We start from the raw sequence: 17,131 nt of genomic DNA, 5'->3' as shown, positions 1-17,131 counted from the left end.
TTTACTCTTGTGTTTATTGTTGCAAAAAAGCCAGTTATTTTGTACAAAAATGTCTATTTTAGTGCAAACAGATGTGATTGTTCTACCAGACACGGTACATGGGTACAATTTTTTTTTTCACCCACAAAATAAATCAATTGAACTATTTTGTATCAGACTATGAAGGAACAGCATTCACAACCAAAACAGATAACACAAGAAACCAGTAAAATTGAGCTAAAAAAATCCCTTTCAAAAACAAAATCTTTTGGCTGTGACTCTGAATCAGATAAAAAAATTACTGAGATGTTTGGATCATTGTGTGTGTGTGTGTGTGTGTGTGTGTGTGTGTGTGTGTGTGTTATCATAATGTAAGTTATTTTCAAATGATGTTTTATGTCTATGTGTAGGCCGTTAAAGTGCACTGTCAAAGTGTAAAGGTTTGAGGCCACAGAAAGAACAGCTGCTACATTGCTAAACTGAACTAAACTCATATGACAATCATTCCATAAGAGCTACAGAAGAAAAAATTTTATGTACAATGAATAGTTACCTTATTTAAAAACGTGTGGACAGACTTGGTAAACATATACAGGCATATACCCCAGTGATTTACACATCACGCTGAGACATTCTAATCACATTTAGTTTATTAATTTTTGCGGATATTATGCTTACATGGTGCACCTGACCACATTTATGCTTAATCAGATTACTGCTAATTAACTGATGTATAGCAAACATGGGCATATGCTGCATTCTGATGCTGGCTGGTTTATTTGACTCTGGGGCACAATATAATAAAGCTGCTATGTTTAGCCTGCTGTGCCCACTTAATGGCAAATTAAAGGCGTCCAGGGTGCATTTGTAAAGAATCAACTGTAGCTGTAGAGTAAAACTGAGCTTAAGATAAAATAACTGAATTTTTTGATGCTCAGTGGCAGTTTACAAGAAACATTTAATCCTGTGTATCATATTTGATTTTTGTGAGTTTTTGAGACTTTTACATCGTCAGTGTCAAATTGCAACAAATTGAAGAATTAATATAAATTCCCTGATTTAACAAAAATTATAAAAGAATTTTTTTTTAAGGTTTAACAAACACTTTTGCAAAATTGCAAAATTTTGCATCGTTTCACAGGGTTAAGAAAATGTGTTTCAGCAAGAATTCTGCTCCTTCTCAAATTTTTTTTTCGTACTTTTGCGTATCTTTGTTGTAAGATGATTTCAGAGGTACTATAAAAGAGAAAACATATCAGACCTCTTCCTCCTTTTCCTTCTATATCTTATGGTTATTGACTGTCTGCATGACACCAGAGAAGATGCTGTGCAGCTGCTCACTGAGATCATGCTGAATACTGTCTTTGTGAAAATGTGTGCTGAAAATTAGTAGCCTTAGATCCCAAAAGATGAAGGGGCTGTATGGACTAATACTCATTTTTGGGAGTAACACACTGGTAAACAGTTATATGGTGGCATTTTAAGTGCATATGCACAGTGCTTATATATTGCTTGCCTGCTTTATGGTGTTTTTAGCCACATTGTTGATTTAAAAAAAAAATTCGGTCAGTTCAGCAAACCTCCAACAGACATGAAGTAAATTATTCTGTAATAATGATGTTGATGCTGTCAAACAACCGAGGTTTCCACCTTCGCCACCCCTTTCAGATTTTTCTGCAGCCGCCCCTGGTCACCAGCCACCACCGGTCATTTGTGCACATACCTACCTACATACTGCGCTGCGCGAGGCACATACAGTGCCGTCAGATGCGGTCGCGCGCTCCCACCGCACGGCAAACAAAGAGCGAAAACACTGAGCATCTCTGGTTGTAGAGTTGCACCTGCAGGAGGGCTCGCTTTGATTCATTTCTCGGCTGTTTTGTCTCACTTGGATAGGAGGACAGTTTGTGTCTGTGTCCCAAAATGAACCAAACCGCCACCGTATCGCATCAAGTGAAATGCCAGTCTACAAAGGCCATCAAGGTAAGTTGTATGGATTATTCTTGTTCGCCGCGGTGAACTTATTGGTGATTTATTGAACTGTTTGTCAGCAGGAGCTCCGTGACAGCTCCAAACTTCAGTGCGGGTTTGGCGAGCGGGGATGCGCATTGACGCACAGCACTTTGGAGATGGTTAGGGGATATGCGCGTGAGCATCCCCCTTACAGCAACATCGAGTTATTAAATAATGTTCCTTTATGAGACATTCAGATATAAAAGAAAGATAACAGGACTCCAGTGGCTGGGTTTTAACGAGAGAGGTCCAGTTTGAATGCCTTGGATGAAGAGTCACACATTGGCGCAGTGGCGAGATTTCATTCATATCACGTGTTACTTCTTGTTCTTATATTGTCTGTATGTGCTGACAGTAAATTAGCGGATATCCCTTCGGACTTTAAGGTGGTTGGTGAGGAAAAAATGTGAACATTTGTGCCTTTGAATGTGCTTAACTTTACCTGTGCACGGTCCCGGGAGATCATCCCGAATCCCGACCTGTTGTCGGGACAAACAAATTGATTTTATACCTTCTGGAAGGAGTGAGTAAGAAGTGCCAGCTCGTAAACGTGAAATCAAGAGAGAAAGAAAGAAAGAGAGAGAGAAAGAGCGAGAGAAGGGATAGCGGCGTTTTCTTTTCCAGTCACGATCGAGAAACGTCTTCGCTCGGCGGCATCCGCATTGTCTTCGTATAGCACACCTAAATCTGGGTTGAAGGAGTGTGAAATGTGTGTGTGTGTGTGTCGGTGTGTGTGAGGGGTTGCTTCTCATGCAGCGCGCATGTGTGTGCGCGCACGCGCCTGCGTTTGTGTGTGACTCAACAGCTCGGTATCGATTTTGCCGCGGGTTCTGCATCACTTTTCAACCTCCAAGTCCCACCAGAGAAATTTAGCTTGGGGCAAATTTATCGATCCTCCTTCCTGCTGTCCCAAAGGCGAGCAATTTAGGAATATATGGCTGAGTGTTTGGAATAACCCAAGTTTAACTTTTGAATGAAACATTTTGTGAAAATAAATAAACAGTTTAATTGAATTCTTGAGGTATTTCACCAGTCTCAGGCAGCCATCATATACTGTGTGCACCTGGTGCCGTTTCCTTCTCCGGGACTGTTGAGCTGAAGCCAGCTTTTCGTGTGTCATGTGGCTTTGTGCTGCTGATGGAGCTCAGTGCAGGTTGCTCATAAAAGCCACTGTACTGTGTTCAGAATGAGGCTGCTGCTGTCACGTTTTTTTTCTACCTTTTGGAGGGAGTTCATAATGGGATGCACCCAGCTGAGTTCAGCACCACTCAAAATTCAAATACAGTACTCTAGTTCTTTTAATTTGAAATGTTATCTTCTGCAAGACTTTTAATTATGTGGTTGGTTGGTGAAAAACTAATTTTTCAAATTGCTTCTTCACATACTGGCAATCTGAGTTTAAAGACGGTTTAAAGGTACTTTTGTAAACTTCAGCCACAAGGGGGCAGCGATTTACCAGTGGGTGTGTCTAAAATGTACTTAGACATGTGCTATTGCTCTTTTTTAAAGGTACTTACTGTAAATGTTTAAAATTTTTGTGAATTTATCAATGCTAATCAATCGTAAGATAAAAAAAATATAGCATTCTTTATTGTTTTGAAAAGGCATCAACAGAAGTTGAACTACTGTAGGCCTGGGCTGTAATTACATGTAACACCAGTTACTACCAATTTCTTCTTTTAGCTTTATCCTCATTCCCTCAAGAAGCTTTACCTTTTCCCAGGTAAATGCTGTCAAAATATATCTGTTAATTTCCCTTGTTAAATAAAGGTTAGAATGACTCGCTACACCATCTACTGGTCCAGTAGCGGTTTTTGATACTGGCGACACGGGCGGTTGCCCGGGGCGGTATCGTGGTGGGGGGCGGCATCACGGGCATCAGCAAAAAAAAAAAAAAAAAATTGCTCGTACTCAAGCTGCCCCGACATGATGCCAGCGCATTTTGGGAATGTCGTAGGCACCGATCGGTTTTCTATCGCTCATTTGCTGGGCGTAAGGGCGCCCTCCGTTTGCAAGGTGCGCCTGCTGCTTGCGGCACAGGGAGGAGAGGGCGGGGCGGTGGGGGATTCTCTGGCTGGCTGGAGCGGCATCTAATAACCAACTCGCAAAATAAAACAAAAACAAACCAACAAACACGAAAACACCAGACATTATGATACAGACTTGTAATTTGCACCGATGTTTTTTCGAAATTCTATACGCAAAAAGTGAGCGCGAGAGCCCTCGGTGCACCAAACAGGCTAGGACCGCCACTGTACTGGTCTATACTACTATTGTGAGAAAGTACAGTCTGGCTCTAGGTGAACTTCACTTGGTGTCTCTTCAACACAACACATAGATATTTTTTGAAATAAAGTCAAAACAGTCTTTTATTTACCTTCTGTTGATGGTGTTTAGTTTTTAAAGAATTTTAAAACATTAATTTACAATAAGCACCATTAAAGGAAACTGGTTCACTTGAGTCCTGTTTGTCTGCAGATTTGCTTATGCTTTCTGTCAGTTATTACACTCAGATTCAGTGCAAAGATCTTGGAAGATTGTGAAGTTTTCTCCATGCTATGAGTCAAATGAGGGAAACCTGGTGCATATAACTGAAAATGTCACTACTTTACCAAAGCTCAGCGATGAACTCAGTGAAGCAGAGTATCTGATTTGAGAAGCATGGTTAGAAAGGCCAGTTCATGCTGCGGGCTGCAGACCGGCACGTGATCACTGGACTTGCTCTTATACCACAACAGGAGGGGTGTGTGTGTGTGTGTATTCATGTTCCATGTGTGCATGCTAGAAAGCATGATACCCAATAGCCAGTTGTTTTGCTGAACTACATTAAAAAAATGTAACAAGCTGCAAGTGAAAGAAATATGGTGGTCTGTGAATACAATCGTCCTGGATGATTGTCACCAATCCAAATAATGATTTTGCAAGAAATAATGCACAATACCCTGACCAGCAAGAGATGGCAAACAAAAGGGGCTCAAAAGTGAATTTTCAAAACACCACAGTGGCACAGATAGATGGCTCAAGGTGGCAGCACTTTGATATACCTTTGACATGCCAAAACCAAAGTACAACAGGTGTTTTAATAATCACAGTGGGATGCTGTACTATTGTGCCTGCTGATTCAGTCTCCACCCAGATCATGGAGCGTTGGGACTTCAGTGAACCGAGCCTTCATCGGTGTGATTAATTAGATTTGCACTTTTCCTGCTATGTCCAATCGCAGAGTCTAATCACCACACATCCACTGCAGTCTGATATGACTCAGAATTACATAACATAGTCTAACTGAAATTGAGATCACCCCTATCTGGCACACTGGGCACAAGTGGAGTACAGCACATACACCAGTTTATTTTTCTCAGCATATGCACTGTTGCTGTGTTTTCTACACTGACAGCCTGTCAGGTCATGTTGGGTTGGACACAAGAGGCTGGTCACGATTCCTAACAACACAGTAATGCTAGTTGGGATGGATGTACGAGGCATTTTCAGGATTTCTTGGAGTGGGATGGCGCAGACCAAAATCAAAGCAGAGGACCCTCAAGAAAATCAGAATATTTGATTACAAGTAAGTATAGTGGAGAAGCAGGGTGTATCATCGATTTTGTCTTCTGAAAGTGGTGACACCGCCGCAAGAGGTAAACACACAATTCTGGGCTTTTTAGACCTGGTACAAAACACTTGTGGGGGTTGTTTTCTGGGGTTGGATTTAAACATTTTTAGCTTAGTTTTAACTGACAATACAACATTTCACATTAAGAGGTGTGATACTAGAGTGTCACAACATACCTCCACTCATATCATGCATTTTATTCACTCATGCAGCCAGTCAGACTGGAGCCACCCATCTTTTCCATTTGACTTGAAGTATCTACAAGCTGTCACTAGGATGGGGAGGGTCATTTAGGAGTCACTCACTGATTTAAACCAATCAGGATTGATGAACGTAATCAGAAAGTCATCTGGTGTTTTCAGCCAGTGCAAAGTAAACAGACTGGGCAGGCGTTCAGCCCACTTTAATTTCTTCAGATTGAAATACAGTCTGAAAAGAAGAAAAGGAAAGATTGAATGTTTAATTTATGCTACCATGAGTGTGTCCATTTTTTGAAGTATTTGCCTACAGAGAGTCTACGGCTAGGGGTTTTCAACCACTGCGAATACGCTTACATACAGTCCTCCAAAATTCCAACTGCATGGTACTCAATGTGGATGATGTTTTGCATCAGTTGAATGCTAATTGGTTGACAAGTATGCTGGAACAGGGAAGGGGGCAACAGTGGAGTTCACCAGGAATGGGAGAAGAGAAAAAAATCCCCAAACACCACAGATTAAAAAAATAGAGCATGAGAAGCACACACAGGATTTTTTTTTAAATCAGATAAATATTATGACCTGCTTCAGGCCATCAAAGAGGTTTTGTTGTGTCACTTGTGGTCTGTCACTCAGCAATAATTGGCAGGCATGTGCGTCTTTACATTGCATATGTACACTTTATGGATGAAGCTTGCTAACTAAGCTTGCTACAGTCTGTAGATAACCCGTCACTCCATCTTCTCCTCTAATTATTATGCAGTTTGGCTCTAACAAAACGAAATGGTGGAAGACAAGGGCTAATAATGAGGCTTCAAAATGTAGAGCCTACGGAATAGTGAGTGAAATCATGGTAACCTATGCTTTGTACATCTGTTATATACAGTCCTCAGGCATAGCTAGTAAATGTGTGGGCTGAGTTGCTGTTTAGATCCGGTGACTAAAATAACCTATTATGATGTTAGTGTGCGTTATAACATTGGTTGTCTTAACTAAGGTGACCTAATGACTGCAAAGTTAGCACTGGTAGCTGAGGGCCACTGCCCAACATCATCATTAGACATATATTAGCATGCACTGACATAATGATAAATAAAAGAAAAAGACTCAAAGTAAATGTCACATTTCTGAAGCAAGTATCAAAACCCTGGTATTCTACAGGAACAGACAAACTATTTTTGGGTTGTCTTACAGTGACAGTAAACAGAGCTTGAATTAGATTTCATGAGAAGATTCACCCATATCTTCTGTTGCATAGAGAGCGGCTGTGTATGAATGCCCTGATGGTTTGCGGGAGAATCTGCTTTCTGAACCTCACTGAGCAACGCTTTTCTTTTTTCACGCTTTCCCTTTCTTTGTTTGGGAGATTCTGAGCTGAGGCTGCATCTACACTCTCTATTGTTTAAAACTGCTGCACATTATAACAGTGGTGAACAACAGCCCGGAGTGTCAGACACCCTGAGGCATCTGCTCCAGATCAGCATGATGCTCTTTGCTTTCACCTCTCAATGAACCTGTCTCAGTAATCAGTGAAACAAGCAGGGATCATAGACAGGATTAAGTACTCCAGAACTCATCTGTGTTGCGCAAACCTCGCCATCTAATCTCTCCCATGTCTGACCCCCGTCGAGTGGCACAGAGGTCTTAACGGCTTTTTATCATCCTCTTAAATGTGCCCTCTTCGTATCATAGCTGTGTCCTTATGCCACAAGCCAAGATAAGAAATCCAATTAGGAACGAGGCAGCAGATTTTTCGTGGGCCTTAGATCCTCTGGTCTCACCAAGTTTAACATGGCTGGCTAAAGCTCGTGCCATCAGCGATCTTTGGAAGTGTCAGGTCCACCCACATGCAGACTGCAGTTATAAACTGGGATTGTCAGAGAGGCAGGGAGCTGTGTCAGTGCTCCTCTCCTGCCGCATACATCAGTGCACAAGGTCGTAAAAAAGAAGGCGCTATATTTCTCCGGCTGTGCTGTTACACCGTGGACTTGAACCGACTTCACTCAGTAGGGATCTCGACAGAAAGTTTGGGTAAGAGTGACAGTTTTAAGTAAGTGCCAAAGGACTGAGTCTCTTTCTCTGAAATCCCAATTTTAGGATACTGTTTCATGATGACAAGATAAAGTAGATCTGAGTGTGAGTGTGCAGCTGTATCTGACACCCACTACCTTCAAGCCATTTATAGTCACATCACTTATGCTTCTTGAGTGACAAAAAGCCTGGAACTTAAAATTAAAGTGACACGAGTCTTTAAGCAGTGGGCACAAACAGTGTCTACAGTAAATAAGAGTCTCTGCTGGATGAAAACATCAGCCTAGAGAGAAAGATGACTGAATAGAGTTTCTGAGCCACAATGCATAAAACTCTTTATAAAAAGTAGACAAATAAAAACCTCCTGTAAACGTCTGATGAATTTCAGTCATTCTGAACCTACAAACTGATTCCTGTCACACATATTGTGTCATGAGCTGTGATCATTAAGTTCTGAAGTACTCTCATAAAAATCTAAACAATACCTGATTGAAATTTGAGCAGTTTCGAGATCTGCAGTCTGTTTCCAGCACTGGTGCTAATTTCAGATAGTTTCCAATTACTTTTTTTGGATTCATGTGTATTAATTTCTGGTGCACACAGTGAACTTGGATCTGATTCACCTTCTTTTGGCTTGGACACTATGTAGTGAAGAGATGTGTTTGGCTTTAGGTTTGCAAACAAAGACCCAGCCACATCACAAGTATGAGCTGATTCTGAAGATCAGCTGTTTTAGAGCTGCACATCTCGCAAAGACTAAAGACATTCCAGAAGTAAATTTCAATCTCGGATGAAAAAAATAATTATTATATAGTACAGTGCAGCAATACAGACTGAGCCACGTATTATTTCTTTAATTTTTGCTTGAAAATAAAATATTGCTGCAACAGTTTATTGAAATGAATGAGTGTCAGTGGAAACAAAAAGTTCAAAAGTTGACAGGAGCTTGAAACTCATTATTTGGTATGACCACCTTTATTCTTTAACACAGTCTGAGCTCTCTTAGGCAACCGTCTTATAATTTCTTTAAGTAGTCTTCAGGAATAGTTCTCCAAGCTTCTTGAAGGACATCCAAAGCTTTTCTTTGGCTGTTGGCTGCCTTTTGTTCCATCCTTCATCAAGCTATTGTTGCTACATACCTTCAGTATATTTATTTCTTTTAAACTATGTTCTCTTTTTTTACTTGAATGATTCACAGGTCAGTGTTAAGTGACTTTACTAACAAACAAACTAAAAACAAGATACAAGGATTGGATAGAAAATATGCGTAAAAGCAGCCACTGTCCAAAGAAAACCTTTGAAAGACCTTTAGAAAGTCTGGAGAACTATTGCACAAGGCCACTTTAAATATTACATCAAAGTCTGGCTCTTTGAAAGCAAAATAAAAAAAAATGAGGGGTGGCTCCAGATGTTTGCACAGCACTGTCATATCTTCGGGTCCATATTTGACTGGGCTGTCTCTTTAGAGAGTTAATTTCATTGCGGCTTACCAGTTTTTATCGGCTGCAAATTGCAATGATGAGTCTCATCGTGAAAATCATTATTTGGAACGCAACCCCAGTGATATTAAATCACTTGCTCCGCATTACACCGGCCAAGTGGAGGAAAAAAAACGTTCAGCATAGTCTGTCATGTCGACCATGAATACTGCCTGTTCTCAAAATAGAGCTTTCTTTTCCCCACTGGAGATATATTGGGAGTTTAAACACTGACGTGCTTTGATCCAGCTCACACAGCGCCCCATTTCAGATAAAGTACTTTGACAAGTTCTTCTGCTGCAGCTGAAGTGAAAGCCAGTCCGATTTTAAAGATAAGTAATGAGGACAATGTTGAGACGCTGAGCCGTAATCCAACTCTGGCCTAAGTTGGGGAGGGGGGGGTCTACTTCAGAGAAGTCATTGAACTGTTTAATGTGAAACTTGTCTATCTTTCATAGTGTCTGCCTTCCATGTGAAAAGCCAAATCCCAGCAGATGTTTCATTTATTCAACAGTTCAAGTGATGCTGGCTCGATTACTGTTAGTTACTCTGTATTGCATAATGTGTTTGTGCTTTGAAAGCTAGACGATTACCAAATGATTCAGAATATTCACAGAGACTAGAAACAAAAACAAAAAAATGTTTCTTGGATAAACAAATTATCAAATTCCAAAACATCTCACTTTCAGTTACATTTCACATTAAATGTACCAAACAGCATGCTCAGAACTTTCTTCTGAGCTTGCATCTCTGCCTGAAGCATTGTTTGCAGTCACTCCGCCAGCAAACGGCACCGACAGCTCTCAGTAACTCAGCACCACGGATGCTCGACAGCTCAGCCAGCAGGTTATTGAACCTGCGAGGCGTTCCCCTGTTCAGAAGATATATCACATAAACAGTCTTTAAAAACTGCTCGGGACCGGCTCGCTCTGCGAGTGATAGATTGCTGGAATCAGTCTCATAAGAATGATTGCATTGGCTCTTGAGTCAGTGAGTCTATAAATTACAGAGCTATGCCAGCTGATCTCAATATATTCTCCCCTCCGAGTACACCTCTCAGTCCCCAGCCTCGCTGAGGAATACAGCATGTGATAGATGTGTCCCTAATTTGTTTTGTGGTCTAGACATGTCTGACACTCATTTGCATAAGAGTGTTTTCTCGTGAGAAACTTTATTTGTCCCTGTAAAGTAAAAAAGGGGATATAATAACATTTATAATTAAACTCACACTCATGGGACCTATAGGTTGTTTAATGATGCGTAATGACCTCAAACTTGAATATCTCATGAACAGCTCTTAACAGAAATCGTTTTTTTTATTTGATAAAAAGCAAAAACATGCTGAAAAACTTAAGGATGAAAGAGTGAAATGAGTAAAAGCTCTTCGCTGAGCCAGAGAGCTTTTCTTGGAGGTCACATTTTCCAAAAAGAGCTCAGTGTGCTTGGTGATTAATGGTTTCAGAAATTAAATGTTTCTCTTTTGAAAACACAATCAGAAAGATTGATGAGTTCATTCATTCTCAGTTTGTTCTGAGTTTAAATGTGCGCTAGAAATGAGAATGCAGTGCAAGAGAAAATGCCATTTAGAGACTTCATTAAAACAAAAAGTTTCACAGGTTTTTTTTAATTTTTTTTTTAATAATAATCTTTCATTATTCCTGTAAATGTATTTATGTGTCTGTAAGATGAATTAAAATCAGTCTGAGAGATTATCTCAGGGCCAAATAGGCTTCACAGCCTGCTGTGCAGTCAAATTAAAAGCCATGGATATATCATGAAAGTGAATCTTGAGGTGCAGTGTGAGTGTAACATAATGAGGAAAAACACCCTCGCTGCACAATTATACGAATCTTTTTAGTGGTACTGATCGTCTGCAATATTAAAGAAAGTAAGTTTTTGTTGGAGTGAAGAATGGCAGGTGGGATGTCATGTAACGGTTTGGTGATTAGGATGCAGAAAATCTTCTTTAGATTTACAGATCCAAATTGTCTAAAGTGGAACCCATATGGCGGTAAATTCTTTTTTGATGCTGTATGAAAACTCTCCATAAGGCAGACTGTAGGTGTTCATATCCCACAGGTGTTGTTTGTTTTTGTTTGCTTTATTATTTTCATCTTTTGTGCTGTCTCCATATGGTTGTACCACATGCTTTCGTCTTATCTGGCTGTCCTGTTTTTGTTTGGTTGGTTTTTTGGGGGAAGAAATGTTTGGAAACATGGATCTGACTTTGTGTTATTTTTCTGAAATCATCAACTGAAAGCAAACTTTGCAGCTAATCCCTATGTTAAATATGCTTAATATGCTGTAGAACAGGAATGGCAGCATTCTCAGACATTTAAATGTCACTTTTTTATAGTGAACATATTCTGCTTTTCTTTTCTTTTCTCTCACACATTTAGTTTCCAATGCTAGGTACTCATGTTAAACATAAGAAATGTAAATACTGAAACACAAGTTTTTTAACAGGACACTATGCACTCCTGGAAAAAACAAAGTACACCCAAAGTGCTTATATATGAAGTTAGTTTTAGACAGGTGATACTAATCAGTGGCTTTTGATTAAGTGATCATCAGTGAGTGTGCATACATCTATAAAAGCAAATGTTTTGGCAGTCCCCCCCCCACCCCCCCACCATGTGCGTCATAGCAGACTCTACAGGCCTTGGTTAGCATGTTAACATTTTAGCAGGTTTGCAAAGCTGCATCTGAACAAACCACAAGACTTCTGGTACAATGTACTTTGGACAGATAAGACCAAAGTGGAAGTTAGATGTTAGGCCATAATGCACAGCCCCAAAAAGTTCAGACCTCATCCTGATTGAATGAGGGGCATTTGTTTGGTGCTCTGGTGGGATAAGCTTTTAAAGTTAATCATGCCAGTACAATGAACTGAGGCAATAAAGAAGCTGTAATACGTGTGTTCTCCTGACCACTGAAATAAAAGTTATGGCCGACACCCTATTCATTTAAATGGGTGGTTCAGAATAACTGCACAAACAGGGTGCAAAGATGACCAGAACAAAGCTGGAGTAGCGGTTTGGATAATGCTAAGAGAATGGGCTGTTACATCTATAAAGTTAAGTCCAATAAGCAAGCTATAACTACCATCATATCAGTCACATGTTTTTCTTTTATTTCATACCACTTGCAGCTATTTTTATGCATTAAAGCACTCATAAGCAACATTACAGGGAGATGCAGCACAGTCACTTAACACTTAACATGAACAGTTTACTCGCGATACTGCCTTTGGCATTTCTTAACTGCAGATATTTAAATTTGAAAAGTATTGTATTTGAAAGTCTAAATCCACCATTATGTCCCACAGTAAGAACCTCATAAGCAGTTTATGATGTCCGTGCTCATACGAACCAGATTTGGGCTCAAGCACACATGGCTGGAACTGAGAAGTTTCCATTTCAAATCAAGAGAAAAAAATAGTTTCTTTCATCAGTAAGATGAGGACACAGTGACCACAAGCACTATGTTCTGTTTGGCAAAAGATGGAGCAATCAGAAGAAGGTGGGCTTTTGGAGAGGGACCTTCAGAGGTCCAGGATACAGTTAGATAAATATGAATTATTTTGAGCCATGAATAATGCAAAGCTGCTGTAGTAGAGTTGATTTGAAGCTGGAAATGAATACAATGGTTCCAGTACTTACTATGTTCATGTTAAGTTTTCATACATAAGATTATGTATGAATGAATGTTTGAACCTGATCCAGAAGGGACACATGGAAAACCTACTGAAACCTGATATGAATACATTAATTTTCAAAAAAAGAGAAACCTGATCTGAGTGAGACCAAAGCACAGCCAGACCCAATATTCAAGGATAATTGGACTTAATCCTTCACGCAGTAGACCAGAACAGATCCTAACATAATGAGCTAATATGAAGTCATGGAAACTAAAACAATTCATTTACATATTTCAAAGATGAAACTGCCAGACCTTCTACACCAGATGGAATAATCATCTTTCAACATTGATAAATTATAAATGAAGTCGTCATTATACATGAAAGAAGATGATATGGTCTATTTGGATCCACACAGGTAAACTGGTGCCTGGCAGTAAAATGAAAACCATTTCTTGAACATTTTCTACATTTGAAAATAGGGAGCTGACCTGAGATCCAGTCTGACTCAGGTGTCAGGTCAGGTTGAAAACCCTGAAGACCTGTGCAGTGTTGTTGCATCAGTGCAGTGAACCAAATCAAATTTTGAAAGGTGCTTTATGAAACTTTCAAAAAGCATTTTCAAAATTTGCACTGCACCTTTCAAAACTGAGAAATTGTGCCATAAGTGTGAATTTCTTTCAAAAAATCCCTATGAAAAATCAAGATATGTCAAGAGGACCGAACAAGAAAGAAGAACAACTATTTCAGATAGATCCAGAGCTTTCTGTTTGAACAAGGCGTACATAAATACACACAGATGTGAGAAGACCATAAAATCTGTGTAGGCTGAAATGAGTGTGGCTTGTAAAAACAGATAAATGCTGAATCCATGAATTACAAAGGAATTCATCGTAGCTTGCAGTCTATGACGTTGGAGCAAAAATATAATTATATATTATATATAATAATTAAATAAAAATATAATAAATTGATGAGACTAAAAAAAGGCAAGGAAAAAGGGGCAAGTGACACTAAATCATTCAGACACTAATCTTACCTGGAATTTCAGTGCATCTTTAGGACAGCTTTAGGCTCAATATGAAAAGTTAAAAAAATAAATTCCCCTTGCAATTCACCATTCTTTTTTTCTCCACATGTTCTTTTCTCTAGTCAAAGTCTGATGCCGAAATTACCCGAAATGCAGAGTTCATGCCCATCCCCATTTTGTGGCTGCCTCTGGAGTGTTTTTTGCTTTAAAGCAGTCAGGATTCTTATTGTTACTGCTGTGTGGGACCTGCTCATCCTTCCACGTGCATATGTGGAGGCAGGGACAGCAGCAACAAGACCTCAAAAATGAAAATGATTAAGACAGAAATAGTACAAAAAGGAGGAGATGTGAAGGAGTTGTGATGTGAAGGTTGAGTAGCAGATGTAAAGGAATGGTGGGAAGTACAAGACATCTTAAATAGAAAAACCAAAGGTATGTGTAGTAAGAAACCAGGCACTGAGATACACTGGATTCATCTATTCTTTGTGACCTGCCAAAATTAACTGTATCCTTGATTGCAATCAATTTTATCCAATTCAAGGTTGTAGGGGGATTGAAGCATATCACTGCTACCATAGGCCAGTTATACAGTTATACCAGTCTGTCACAGGCTAAAACAGAGACAAACAACCATTTGCGCTCACTGTCACACCTATAGGAAATTTAGAAAGAAAGAACCCAGGACCTTCTGGCTGTGAGACAATAATGCTAACCACTACACCACTAATTTGTTAAATTTGTTGAGTTCCAGGTAAATTTTTAGACCTGGTATCACTTGATTGGAAATAAGAACAACCCTACGTTTCTCTTCAGCACTGAAGCCAGGCTGACAGAAAGTCAGAGCTCTGTTGAGCAAAGCGCTCCATTAACGTTAACTAGTAATGACTTAATTGTCATGGTCCCTGTGCCTCCCCGGCCAGCCCAGTGTGGCCACAAGTGTTTGTTGTTTCTCTCTCTCTCTCTCTCTCTCTCCCCTACCTGTCTGCCTGGGCGGAGCTCTGACTGGGCTCCCGCCCTTGGCCCACGCACCTGCAGCTGATCTCGAGTGATTTGCAGTGGATCTCTGGCTCTTCTTAAGGCTGGGGCTCTGAGCTATTCGTCGCTGGAATATTGAGTAACCTCGGTAGTAAGCTCCAGAGTGTTAGTTTCTTGTTGCCTTTTGGCGTTGTTGCTTCGTGTGATTAATCGCTTGTTTCCTGTGGACAGGAATCCCTTTCCCTTGGTGCCCTGGGTGTGCTTAGTTGCTGGTGTGCAGTGTTTCTGGATTCCCTCGTGTGTGAAGAGCCCCTTTCCCGGATTCCCCTGTGCCCTGGATCCCCCTTGCCCTCTCACCTGTATATAGTCGCACCTGGTGTCGTGTATCAATAAAAGGAACTGTATTTTAGCTGCCTCATCTGCGCTTGAGTCCGTCCACCATCGTGACATTAATGAGTTTATTTACAAATAAAATTTTCAGTATTAGACAAAAAAATACTTGTGAACATCTCACAGATGTAAAATTATGTACATTTACTTTCAATACCATTGATATTTATTTAAAAAAAACTTTTAAATCTCAAGGTGGTTTACTGCTGGAGGTTACTTCCTGTTATAAGGGAGTTTTTCCTTCCCACTGTTGCCAAGATGCTTCTTCATATTGGGGTCATATGATTGTTAGTGTTTTTGTTTTCTTTGTATATAGCAGAGGTTCCCAAAGTGTGCCCCCCCCCCAAGCCATTGCAGGGGGGCGCGGTATGAAAAGAAAAAAAAAAAAAAAAAGACCGCTTGGACACTGTGGACAGGTTTTTGACGGGGCTCCCACACAAACGCAAAGCAGGAGATGAAGCATCGCCAAATGTGTTTCCAAACCAACTTCCTTCCAAGTCAAAGACAGGAAAATATGGTGAAGCATATCTTCCCTTTGGCTTTACCTGCACAAGTGCTGAGGTAGGTCTCCCCTGCAAAATTAGTTTCCCTGCGTCGGGAGCAGCGCTGGGCTCTCCAAATCACGGACAAACAGTATCCCACATTCTTGACTTTTAGTTCACAAACACTTCTTGTAATAACTAACTACTCCTGACATTTTGGAGATGTTAGCTCATTATGCAGTAAAGTTACAGTGGAATACAAATAATATCAGGCTGATCCTGCCGTAATTTGTTCCCCCTGTTCAAATCAGGGACAAACAGTATCCCACAGCTGTTTATGTCTTTAAACCCATTTTGCACAGAGAGACATTTTTTGAAAAATGTATTGATAGCAATGTTGAATATTATTACACAGGAAAAAAAACAACTACACATAAAATAATTACACCGTGACGCCTCTGCCTTTCTAAATGGAGGGACAGTAACTGTGTGTATATGTAAGCGTGTAAAACCTGAAGATATAGTCAGATTAACAGTAACAGTATTTTGTCTCTATCTGCCATTCTGCAATTCATCTCATGTAAACAATAACGTGGCGCACAGCCTGACGTGAAAAGAGACACATACCTTTGACGTTGCGTGACGAACTCTGTATTCCTCGTCCACACGTAAACGCAAAAAAGGAGTTTTAAAAAATCTCCGTTTTCGGTGAATCGCAACGCCGTTTACGTGTTGACGAAAAGCCCAAACGCATAGAAACAGCTGAGTTTTCAAAAATACCCGTGTAGGTGTGGACGTAGCGTAAAAGAGTTAGTAGTTTATTTTATTACTACCTGTAATTTATTGCCGTTTACTTGTATTTGCTTAATTGTTTACTAAATGTTTGAGGTGTGAAATAAACCGCAATGGAGCAAAATATGGGTGTGTGTGTTTGGAGGATGTGTTTGTGCGGGGGGGGGGGGGGGGTTAGGTGGTGGGGGGGCGCGAACATTTTTCAAGTAAAAAAGGGGGGCCTGGCAAAAAAAGTTTGGGAACCACTGGTATATAGAGTCTTTACCTTACAATATAAAGTGCCTTGAGGCAACTGTTGTTGTGATTTGGCGCTATAGAAATAAAATGTTTCCAGTTGGAAATGTTAAAAAAAGAGAGAAAAAATGTGCTTTCCCTCTTGAGTCACAATCATTGGTTTCTCTGCAGTAACTCTGTCAATGAACAGCATGCTGTCTCCTAAAACTGTTTGAATACACTGCACAGAAACCACTTTGTTAAAGTTCCAGGAACTTAAATGAAATTTTGGCCAGTT

The 17,131-nt window shown here is 40.1% G+C and overlaps 1 protein-coding gene and 1 long non-coding RNA gene across 2 annotated transcripts in view; both read left to right on the top strand.

Moving 5' to 3' along the window:
- The first annotated feature begins 1,675 nt into the window (after window positions 1–1,675).
- dpp10 (dipeptidyl peptidase like 10) overlaps window positions 1,676–17,131 on the top strand; it is a 253,536-nt gene continuing 238,080 nt past the window's right edge. The window contains exon 1 of the mRNA XM_025903742.1: window positions 1,676–1,962. Within this exon, the coding sequence (XP_025759527.1) occupies window positions 1,903–1,962 (60 nt within the window). The 5' untranslated portion in view covers window positions 1,676–1,902. The remainder of the gene's footprint in view (window positions 1,963–17,131) is intronic.
- LOC109197628 (uncharacterized) lies at window positions 14,229–15,365 on the top strand. The gene is made up of 2 exons (XR_002058713.2): window positions 14,229–15,104; window positions 15,188–15,365. It is a non-coding gene; the product is annotated as an uncharacterized LOC109197628 (long non-coding RNA).

This window comes from Oreochromis niloticus, linkage group LG16 (assembly GCF_001858045.2).
Source record: "Oreochromis niloticus isolate F11D_XX linkage group LG16, O_niloticus_UMD_NMBU, whole genome shotgun sequence".
NCBI classification, from domain to species: Eukaryota; Metazoa; Chordata; class Actinopteri; order Cichliformes; family Cichlidae; genus Oreochromis; species Oreochromis niloticus.
The sequence above is the reverse complement of the archived record's forward strand: the minus strand, read 5'-3'. Positions and strand labels throughout refer to the sequence as shown.